The sequence below is a fragment of the Coffea arabica genome, chromosome 5e, assembly GCF_036785885.1.
Source record: "Coffea arabica cultivar ET-39 chromosome 5e, Coffea Arabica ET-39 HiFi, whole genome shotgun sequence".
In the NCBI taxonomy this organism is placed as follows: Eukaryota; Viridiplantae; Streptophyta; class Magnoliopsida; order Gentianales; family Rubiaceae; genus Coffea; species Coffea arabica.
The window spans coordinates 54,438,123-54,449,719 of NC_092318.1; the positions used below are offsets into that span (position 1 = coordinate 54,438,123).

The following is an 11,597-nucleotide window of genomic DNA, read 5'->3' on the forward strand; positions in this document are numbered from 1 at the left end:
TATTATTAGTCTTCGTTACAGCGGCATCTCTATAATGTTCTCATCGTGTGGTTTTAAGTGAGTCTTACAGAGTATTGAAGGCCTTTTAATGCAATTAATTAATAATAAATAGATGCACTCTTGTACTCATCCCTTAGTTAACTTGATTGCTCGAAGCCGATTTCAAGTCCACTCGCAGTATGAGCTTACCCATCTAGACTTTCGCCTCCCTTTATTGATTGAATAATTCATATTGTTATAAGATAAAAAATAAAATATTAGTTGATTAAATGAGCATTTTTTTTGAAACGCAAGTGTATGAGATAAATTGATGAATTACTAACTAACTAATATCTTTTTAAATTCACAAAATATGTATGGTTTTAAAATTATTAATTTATAGAAATTTTACTATAATTCCTCCACATTTGTTTGGTTGTGAAATGAAATTTATTTTATTAAAGAGTTGATTAATTTGAAATTCAAGCTATAATTAATTAATGAGCGTCGAGGAGACTTGAGATCTAAAGAGAAATTTTAAATTTTAAATTTCTCTTTTCTTTTTAATTTTTAAAATTTCACTCCTTCCTTATTAAATTTTTTTTTAAGAAAAGAATGATAGGAGTCCAAATTTAACACTTGTATTTCTATATTAGTTTGTCAAACAATAGATGTGCATCGTGAACTTTAATGCCTGTCCCTGCATTTGTCGAACGCTCCGAAATGGATAAAACTATTGGAATGTTGAGGAAAAACTTCATTGAGCAGAAATTTTTCAGGATAAAAAAGAAAGAAAAAGAATTGAGCGTAGGATAAAGAAAATTTTTAAAAAAAGTAGGGTAAAGAAAATTAGAGGGAGGAAGGAAAAAAAAAAAAAAAAAGGGAAAGAAGATAAAAAAAAATTTAGATGAGCCTGTTTTCAACTGGAGAAAAAGAAGAGAATCCACTGATGAACATCGTTTAAGCAGGAGTAGCTTGGTTGGGGACGGATGGTTGAACAATAAGCTTCACCCTATCCTTCGTGATTTTTCCACTTCACTCGGAGTTGTCCCTCTAATCTCTTCCACTCCATTCTTAACCAGCCCTAGATAAATGATTCCTATACTGGTCAGTTAGCTTAATTTCTCTTCATGCCTCCGTATTTTTTCTCCTTTGTTTGTGCATTACTTATGCTTGTATTGATTAATTAGGCGGGCCTCGTTGGATTTTATTTTTTTTTTTGAATTTCTTCATTTAGAAATGTGGTGCGCAAATTGATTCTTCAGAAATGCTGCTTACAATTCTGGAAATGTTACCATCGTATAGAAAAAGATAATTTTAAGTACATAAAATAAAATAAAATAAGTAGTGTTTATTTGGCAAAACATTAAGTTAAATTTCCTGTTATTGATGTGTGCTTGTGTAACCAGATTAGATAGAGGGGAATCGGTGATTTTGATTTTGGGTTTAGCTGGGAATCTGTGTTGGGTGAGTGAGTTCCATGGCAAGTAATGGACTTGCAGCAGCAGCAGCTTTGGGTCGAGTGAAGCTGAGTGATCTTGTACCATCTGAAGGCCTTCCGTCCGATTCTTACAAGCTCTCAGTTTCGACCTTGTCTCAGTCACTAGCTCAGTATTCCGCTGCTATTATCCAACTGCCCGCAAGTGATGCCGCCCTCTTGAGGTCTTGTCTTGAGTCTGCTCGTCTCTACTTCAACCAAAAACCTTCTTACCCTTCTGCTGATATGATTCACCCTGATGATCTGCGTGAGTGGTGTAAGACCTCTGGTTATCGTGCAGATCCTCAGCTCTGGCAAGAAATATATGATTTCAGACCTGGGCTTACTCCTGCTGACCCGACTAACGAGATGGAATTCGCTCCTGCTGGCTTGTTGGATATATTTGCACTACTTGGGAAAGCAGCAAGAGATATACTGGATGCTATTAGCTTCTTCTTGAACTTGCGTAGTTCTCCTTTTACTGAAATACTTGATAATGTTCCCCTCAGAAACCGTGAAATATCATCCTCGGCGCTCTCTGTTTGTTGTCATGCAAGGCCTTCTTTTCAGGGAGCCCAGCATCATAATTTGACAACCCAAGAGGATGGTCAACTTGTGATGTTTTCGGACCAAGAACATCAGGTTGATCGAAGCCTGATTACTCTAGTCAAGTCAGATAAGGCTGGTTTGCATGTGAGGGATTTCCATGGTCGTTGGGTCCTAGTGGATGGTGATCTCGGTCCCCAGGAAGCTATTGTGTATCCTGGTCTTGCTCTGTACCAAGCAACTGCTGGATATATAAGCCCCGCAATGCATCGTCCTGATATTGGTAATCTACAGGGTAACATGTTTGGGCGATGCTCTTTAGCTTTTAAGCTGATGCCTAAATCCATGACCAACCTTAACTGTTCAGAGATGCGAGCTGCTGGTCATGGGGTTGAAGCCCAGTTCCAGCTTCCAGTACCAGTTGATGACTTTATGCAAAGATCCACTGATCAAGTCCTCAGTAGGAATAATTTCCCAATGTTCACTTTCCCCACAGCTCAAGATGGTGAGAAACATCATAATGCTTTGATGTCTCTAACTTTAATGAAATATAATGCAACTATTTTTCTGTTATAGCATGTCAAATGTGTTGAAATTCTGAAAATGTTTCTCATCAATTGATTTACTTCATGACTTGTGTAAATGAAATCGCACAGCAGATTCTTGAATAAGTTTTACATGCTTTACCCCGGTAGATTCTTGATATGTAAACTTTTACAAGATGTCTGCAACTTGGACATCTTGTGATATTCGAAGTACAGGAAGATGAAATTAAAGATGAATTATTCACCTCTCTAAATACTTATTCACCTTTATTTTTATATTTAATATGAATTATTTATATCATTGAGGTGAAGCATTGTGAAATTGTCCATTTAAAAGAGCAGATTGGGCTTTATCAGTTCATGGGTCTTTTTTTTCCTTCGAGTATTTTGTCTTTTCTTTAGTCAGATGTCCCTGGACTTTGTGGACCAAGTCCTTTTTAGTAACTTTCCATGCTCTACTGTAGGCTGCTACAACTAATCCAAAATTACCATGTTGAGGCTTTTCCCTTCAAGTTCTGCTTTAGTTCCAAAATACCATTATTGCTAAGTTAAAATCATCGGCATATTAAAAGGTACTGCTGTTACTTTGAGAGGAGAGGGCTGGGCAATTCGCCTGTAATTTTGCTACAAGAATAACAGTTTGTAACACTATTGCACCCTGTGGATTTAAGTGTGAATGGAACAGGAAGCATATCCTGCTTTACATGTGGTTTCTGCAGCCATTTGCTTTAGCAAGTTGGTCAAAGAAAACCAGATAAACCAGCTCAGAATTTACTGCTGGATTGATCTAGAGCCGTGTTGCTTGCCTTGCATTAATGTTATAAAGCTGATTGTAAATGGCTTGTCAGGAATTTATCTAAATGTAAAGAAAGTGAAACAAGGTAATTAAAACGGACGGATCAAAACAGCAGTCGGAATCTACATTATTTAATGCCTTCACCTTTCAAGTTAGCCAAGAGTGGGTGAGGGTTAAAAAAAAATGGGAACTTTGTTTTTTGTTTATCATTTTTAACTTTCACATGTATCATCTTCTTGGCTTTTCTAAGTCAGCATGGAATATATTGGGTCTTTTTTTTTGCCTGTTCTGAAATAAGAATATATTGGGTCACAATGAATGTTGATGTGAATAGTTCTGATATTTCATGAGGTAGCACTTGCATCTTTTCCGCTTTCCCATTATCTTAGTGAGTAGTTTTTAACAGCAGGTCCTTGGATCGATGAAATGCTGGTACAGGATCTATGAAGCCTATTATTAAGAAGAGGAAGAATAGTTCAAGATGTAAACCTCTTCCACCTTCAAAGAGGCTACGGCTTGAGGCCCAGAGAGTTCTCAAAGAAAGGGTTCAAGATATAGCTGATAAAAAGGGCATCAAGCTGCGGTTCTGCACCCTCAAGGAATGTGAGAACCACATCCACTCACTTGATAGTCCATGCGCAAATATAAGGATGGAGATTGGATGGCCTGCTGGAGTTCCATTTGTTCACCCTCACGATCTCCCAAACAAGGCAAAGATTGGATTTCTTGAAACTTATGAACCTGGTTGGTCTGCAACTCATGATATGGAGTTAAGTCTAATTGAACCTGGACAGCCAAGTCAGCACATGGCTAATTGTAATTGTAAGTCTTCTCAGCATTGTGCTCAGGACTGCTTTTTTTTTTTTTGATGATGAGTTAAGTATGGCTAATAAAACTGAGTTTCTATTGACTTTTAACCAATGAATGGCCATTGTTAAAGAGAGGAAAAGTTTATACAGTTCTAGGAGTTTAGAGCCTTCTGGCAACTAGGTTGACATTATTATTATTTTCTAACTGAAGTTGAGAAAGCCTCGTAATTTCTCGCTGAAATATTGGAGTGGAATAAGCATATGTGAACTTTGAGGACATTTAAAATGGAAATGTGTTCCTTGCATGGATGTATTTGTAGGTACTAATAAAATGTAGCATAAGGGATGGACAGGGAGAAAGGAGGAGGGGTTTTTTTTTTTTTTGTGGGGTGGGGGGAGGAGCTCTTTCACTAACTCTCCTCCATGAAGAAGTCCTATGTACTTCACTTTTTTTTTTTTTTTTTCTCTGAAACAACTTTCGTGAGACTGGCCTTGATATAAACAGCTCTAGCTAAACAGTGAGTCATGTGTTGTTCTTGCAGGAAAGCATGTTCCTTTTAAGAACGAGGGGACTGTTTTGTGTGCACTCTTTGGGCCAATACGGGTCTGCTTTGAGGGCCTTGGTCCGCTATAGGGGCAGCATGTGCTGATCATTGAATAGGAATTTGAATCTCTGTAAATACATCAATTTTGTTTAAGAAAAGCATTTTTTTTTTTTTGGGGTTTGCCCTTTTTGTACCGTTAGTTACTTCTTTTGATAGTTTAGATCTGCTTTGAAGGTCGCAAGCATCTGCTCCAAAGAAGAAAAAGTATCTGGGAAGGACAAGGCTGTTATCCTCTGCGATGAAATCTATGATGTCACATGCACATCAATTACCCTAAGAATGTTGGGTTAGAAGTGCCCTCCATTATATGAGACAAGGGGAAAAAAGAAATGCATTAGATTCAAATCATTTCTTTTGCGGTGCTCATGTTCAAATTCTACTACTAGCATTTTGTACTGTAATAGGGTGATACTTTTCTCAATTAGATATAGTTTTAACGTGCGAATATGGAATAGTGAGAAATTTCCAGCTTCACGTTTCATGACGTTGATCCCCCTTTCAGGCATTTTTTTAAAGTGCAGTTAAATTCTCCTTTGCGGTTCGGTATCCCTTCTTTATGCAGAAACTACATTTAAAAATGATCTTTCAGGACTTCATCGCTTATGAGTTATGTCTGAAATCTTTTTTTTTTTTTTTTTTTGAAGTTAATTGAATCTGATTTCAGACGAAGACTGGGTGATAATGCTTTCGTTTACTTTCAATCTTGATGAACAGTTCTGTAATAGAAAGACAATTTAAGACGTGATTTTTCCCCATTTCTTTCAGAAATTGTATATAAAGGGTAAACTGATTACATCTAAAAATTAGTTTCTCTCTTGGATTGAATTATCTGAGTACCGATTTTGAATCAACTTGAACTAAGGATCTCATCTACATGAAGGAATACTAGTAACAGAAGTAGCAGAAAGGCTTGAATTTCCCAAAGGCTCCGCAAGAATGTGGTGAAGCCAAAATAGCCAATGCAAAGATGACATGCTACCTCTTGATTTGCCAGATATTTTTAGAATCTCTGATTCATTTCGTAACCTGGGAACATCATCGGTTGCCTCTTCACTGTAACATCGTTGTTAGCTTTGGAAAGGTAGCTCAATAACCGTTGCATTACCATAGAACTCTTCCAAATTGTAGAAGGCTCGTTGCTGAGGAAGAAATATATGCACCACAACATCTCCTGGGAAAAAGACACACACAAGTGATACTTTAAGAAACTTCAACAACATTAGTACTTCCGGTCAGCACTTGGAATGAATGTCTGACAGACTGCAGCAAGCACCTCAACAACCACCACAACCCTCCCCCCCTCCCCTCTCTCCCAAAAACAAAAACACACACGAACACACTCACCTCTCTCAAGATCTGATCATGTTCATAGGCCAAAGCACAGAGAAGAAGAATTGTATGAATATTATGGGTTGCAGAATGTCAGGATAACATGCCAGGTTCTTCATTTGAACTTCAGTACAAAAAATGATAAAACGCTAGCAGGTCTCCACAATCAGGAATTAAAAATAGGATCCCTACTCCCTAGCATGTTCTTAGTTCAACATTTTTTTTCTCTAGTTGGAGGATGCATTGCCTCCTCTGGACATTGTTTATTCATCTTACTCACAGAGCAGGCACAGGTACTGACAACCAAAGCATTTCTTGTTCAGGAAGACGACTAGGAAACGGCAAGTGGTTCTGTCAATCAGCCTAGACCTTCTAGAAGACAAGGGAATTGGCACAAAAAGCTGATGGCGGCTACTATTGAAACTTAACAAGATTGTACAGAAGCTGATTCTTTGAAATGATTTAGCTTGCGGAAGAAAAAACCACCACGAAAACTAGAAAAATTCTTCCAAGGGAAAAGCACAAGCCTAAGTGGTGAAGGAACAACCTCAAATCTGTCTACTGCACAGCTCTGTGTTGGCTTATGGTGACATATCTTAGCTGTGAATCAAGATTTATATCATGCGAAGCTAACTTTGATATAGTCTAGCATAAATAAATGCCTGAACATCATTGTTAGTAATTCTTCATTGAAAACATAATGCAGTGTCAAAATAAACCATGATGACGCGAACCGCACAAGGGTGATTTTCGACAAAGAAGTGCGATGGGATTGTTGTCCATCATATCGCAATCAACAACAAACACTCACCGAAGTCCAACAACGTCCATGAATTAGGTTTTGATTCCCCGGCAGGACCTCTTCCAAAAGATTTCGAGTCCCCAGCAGCAAATCTTCCATACTTATTCTCAGCCATGTCTCTTATTTTAGTCCTGTATACCACAAACAGAATCACTATTTCAAATTACTCAAACTAACTCTCTGTTTATTCTGTAAGCAGTAATGAAAATCACTTGGTCATGCATGGTTCATTTGTAAAAGCTCCGGGTAAATTAACAAGAAATACCCAATAGCATCAATCTGAGGCCGAGAAAATGCCGTGGCAATAATAAAAAACCGAGTCCAGTAGACTAGAGGTTTGACAAAGAGGACCTTTATGTCACCAGCCTTGACCTCGCTTGCTACTTTTGCTGCAGCAACAGCAACTACAAAAAGGGTAGAAATTCTATCAAATGCTTTGTTACATGGCCAATTAGAGACAGGGAGAACATCCAAAAACTAAGAGGAAAAAGAGGACGCTACAAGAAGGAGGGTAGATACAGGTAAATTAAACCAAAAAAAAAAAAAAAAAACTTGGGCATGCAGAGCAGAGTAGAAGTGGTTTGAGCGTAATGTCATTGGCACTGAAGACAAACCATGGCTGATGCAACCGTTTGACATAGCAATTTAGAAGCCTAAAGCTGTAGACAACTTCTTTTTTTTTTCTTTTTGGGTGGGGTGTGGGGGAGGGGAGGGAGCTTACAGGACAAGCTTTCAGCATCATCATCTATCTCTGCAGCAGCAGACTTGTGATCGCTACTTCGATAGATTACCTTTCCATGTTTTTTGAACAAGTCATCGAACATATCATCAGTGTCTACACTACTTGCATCCTGCAAGAATACTACTAGTACACATCATTATGATTGTCAACAACAAGCGAAAAAGCACCGAGTCTGAGAAGTTCTGAATTGAAGTTCTTCCAACAGCCAAAATGGTTGCTTTCTCGCTTTTGCGTCTCAAAACTTGATGATAATTGGGGCCATTAATATCAACATATACAATCTTGAAACTAGCTTTCATACACTTGGTCATGAAATAAAAAGGGAAAAAAGAAGAAGAAGAAGAAGAACAGTAGTCACAAGCTGAAGATAAGAGCAGTGAGAAACAGTATCAGTAAATACTAGTAGTGAATAGTGAATTACCGAGCCGAAAGCCATAGGGGAAGATAGAAAAGAGGGTGTGGAAATAGAGAATTGGGGGTTGGCAGAGAAGCCCAGTTGCAGGAGGGAGGCATAAGCACCACGACAATGATGAGGATGATGGAGAGGCGGGCAGGAATTAAACATTGCGGGACGGCCCACCAGCGGAAGAAGCATGTAAGCTTCAGGGGTGCATAAATGGCGGCGGGGGAGGTGGACGGGGGGAGATAATAGAGTTGCTGAAAAGGTAATGGAAGAGGGGAGAGAGTTGGGAAGGTGGAGAAGAGCGGAGTTGAATTCCATGGTAGTTACTCTGCTCCTTGTATGATTGTAACATAAAGCTAAGCTCCTGAACTATTTCGAGTTAAGCGAGGCAGAGAGACAGATGAGGGAGATTTGGGTGGGGATGGGAAACCAAGAAGATACTTGGATAGTATTTTTCTGCAGATGGCTTTCCTCTTCTGGGCTCTGGGGGTCCAGGATGGTATTGGATCATCGCAGCAGGCAGCAGGAGGCTAAAGGGATTTTCCACACAGTTGATTTGCACAACAACAAAAAACGGGTTTGGATTCTGGTCAGGCCTATTGATGAAATGTTCGCTCTTTGAAGGGGAAAAAAAAAACACTTGAGGCTCCTCCTTTTTTAAAAAGAAATAAATAAATAAATAACCATTGCTAACCTTAATAAACAATAAAAACTGATTCAACCATTGCTTCCTTTTCCTTTAGAGGAAGGAATGGCGGCTGCAGGCTTCACTGCTTCATCTTTGTTTGCCTCATGCCAAAAAAGTGTGTGATGAACATTTTTGGTGCCCACAAATAAATTCATTGTTTAAATCGGTGCTGTAAAAATTTGGAAAAGAAACATACCATCCTGGACCAGTGGTTTTAGTTTGTGCCCGAATTGAACGCCTCAAATTTAAACAATTCCCAGCGGTGACAAGATTAAAGTAAAGAGTAAATCTTATATACACTGACGGTGTATACACTATCACGGTTAGATATACGACACATATATAAAATTTGAGTTTTAAATTCAAATTCGACTTATGTATCATGCATCTAATGGTGAAAGTGTATACACTGTCAGTATATAGAAGATTAATCCTAAAGTAAAAGCAATACTACTAATGTGTTTCTTGCTTTCTTCTGGATTAAAGTACGCGTTCTCCCGTCTGTCTGACGGGAATAGCTGAAGCCTAACTGGCAAAGTTATTTCGCAACGAATTCTAAAAGTCAAATTTCAGGTAAAATTAAATCCTAAAATAATGACAACCCAGCAAAAGATTAAGATATTTGTTGGTGCAAGCCATATGCACACCACACCATGAAGCGATGAGTCGATTTTGTAATGCTAAGACGCAAACTCACGGAATCACTCATCAAATTTAATTGACATCATCAACAATAAAGGAGCTGAGCAGGTAGGTCGTTCGGTTCGGGAGGAGAATGAGCATTTGTATTTTATTTTATTTCCAAATTCGAGGGGATCGAAGCTGGGATATAGGAGCACTTGTCAGGAATTCTAGCTGCCGAAGCAGAAATCCAGGACCCAGCAGCAGCAGATAATAGGTATAACTTATCAGTTTAATATATGCACTTGGTTGGTATGGTACTACCCCATACATACAACGAAAATACTACTAGTATATAGTATTTGCTTTTGGTACTGCATAGTAGTAGTATACCAATATAGGGAAAGAAGGAAGGAACGCTGTAGTCGAAGAAAATGAACTTTTACCATCCTTTCCAAAACCCTTCGCCTCTACTGGATGTAGTAGCAGTATGAAGCTCATGGCCATCATGGCCTTGTCCGTCTCTTGTGGCCGGATAACCAATCGGGGGAGGTGCCATCACGTTTGAGGAGTATCCGGCCATTCCCTGATCCGTTGCTGCTTTTACTGTTGGGGATGGTGGTGGTGGTGGAGGATATGCAACTACTGCATCATTTCATTTGCAAACGAGCATCACCAGATTTTTTTGGTTGAGAAGCATCTTTGGGTTATGGACACACACACACGCATATATATTGCATGATCTTAACCAAAGCTTACCTGGTTGATTATAGTTACTCATGCGTGATGGCTAAATTGATTATGCGGTGATCACTTGCTGGATTGACAAGGGATGATCACGATTCATACAACTCACAAGCCTTCTTGTCGGGGGCGAAGAATGGAGATATGCCCGGCTCCCATGTATAAACACACATATACGGGCCAAAAAAATCTGGATGGCCCTCAAATTATTAAGTAGGTAGATTTTTAACCCTCCAGCTACTAAGCGTATAATTTTTGTCCCTCACACTTGGAAAGAGGTAGAGCTGGCAATTTGTCCCAAGTCCCAATGGGCTACCCATGCCCAAAGGAAGTTTGGGCGGGATGGGTATTATAATTTGGTATTGGGTTTAAGTTGGGACACATCCCACCTATACCCATTAATGAATGGGAAAGGATGGGAAATACTTGGGTACCCATTGGGCTCAAATGGCAAGGGCTCCGTTTGGATTAGCTGTTTTTGGTAGGTGTTTTTGAAATATTTTATTGTAACAGTGTATATGAAAAATTTTTACTATAAAATTTTTTTGAAATATTTGATATATTAATATGGATGGGATGTTTCTTGAGTTATTGTATATTACTGTAACATTGTATTTGAAAAACTTATTTTTTGAAAAAAAAGTCAATCCAAACGGAATCTTAGATTCAAAAATTATCTTTAACAATTTTTATAGTTATACCAGTGAATATAATCTAGTAGTCTTCCTAGTCATTATCCACAAGAATTTCCAGCATTTCAATTAGTTTAGACCTGTCATCCTTGGACAATGATAAGGATAAATATTCAACATCCTAAGGACCTTGGCCACATTGATATATGTTGGAATATGGCTGTATATCTATCTTTTCCTTTATTTGTTAATCCAATTTTTGGTGGGAATCTTGAGTATAAAGCACTTGCATGTTTATTTAATAAAACTAAAAGAAATTTAATAAATCAAAAATATTAAAATTATATAAAAATAAAAAATGAATTAAAGGAAAAAAAATATGTAGAAAATGGATTTGGGTATTGGGCGGGATCAATCTAAACCCATCCCAAAATGATCCCGCCCAAGTTAGTCCCAAAACACATATGGGTAAGGTTGGGCCCAAACCCATATGACTCGGTTCCATCTCAAACCCAAGCAAATCCCGCCCATCCCGCCCATTTTGCCACCTCTAGAAAGAGGGCATATTTCTCACCCTTTTGGCTAGAGATAATTTTAGAAACCTCCCCTCAGATTTTTGCTAATATCACTTGGCATTCCTAAAGTTTCAAAAATATTACTAACATCTCCTAAAATCTTTTTTTTTTTTTGTAACGATCTCAACCTTGCATCATTAAAATATTCTTACAATAATCATTTAATGAGAGAGATATAGTTTTCTCCCAATTCAACATTTTTTTGTTGTCTTATATTGAATTTTCTACCATATTGATTATAATATAAAATTTGTATTTTTTGCTTAAAAATTTTCTATTCCATAATTTTTTGCCTAAAAGTTGT

At 38.0% G+C, this 11,597-nt stretch overlaps 2 protein-coding genes across 4 annotated transcripts; one reads left to right on the plus strand and one right to left on the minus strand.

Annotated features, from left to right (window-relative positions):
* The first annotated feature begins 670 nt into the window (after window positions 1-670).
* LOC113688266 (uncharacterized) lies at window positions 671-5,241 on the plus strand. 3 transcript variants are annotated; one of them, XR_003447950.2, is made up of 5 exons: window positions 672-1,086; window positions 1,389-2,507; window positions 3,782-4,165; window positions 4,695-4,827; window positions 4,932-5,241. XR_003447950.2 is itself a non-coding variant. In XM_072049431.1 (4 exons), the coding sequence occupies exons 2-4, from the start codon at window positions 1,460-1,462 to the stop codon at window positions 4,997-4,999; spliced, it is 1,500 nt and encodes a 499-aa protein (XP_071905532.1). In that variant the 5' UTR covers window positions 671-1,086; window positions 1,389-1,459; the 3' UTR covers window positions 5,000-5,241. The 3 variants fall into 3 exon arrangements, 2 of the variants coding, with proteins under 2 accessions (XP_071905532.1, XP_027061843.1); XM_072049431.1 differs by lacking the exon at window positions 4,695-4,827 and having other exon boundaries at window positions 671-1,086; XM_027206042.2 differs by having other exon boundaries at window positions 4,695-5,241.
* Window positions 5,242-5,479: 238 nt separating this feature from the next.
* Window positions 5,480-8,602, minus strand: LOC113688267 (protein Iojap, chloroplastic). Its single transcript, XM_027206044.2, has 5 exons — window positions 8,052-8,602; window positions 7,610-7,739; window positions 7,154-7,292; window positions 6,898-7,019; window positions 5,480-5,928 (listed from the first exon to the last, which is right to left on the minus strand). Exons 1-5 carry the CDS (start codon window positions 8,349-8,351, stop codon window positions 5,825-5,827), a joined length of 795 nt encoding a protein of 264 aa, XP_027061845.1. The 5' UTR covers window positions 8,352-8,602; the 3' UTR covers window positions 5,480-5,824.
* Window positions 8,603-11,597: the final 2,995 nt, after the last annotated feature.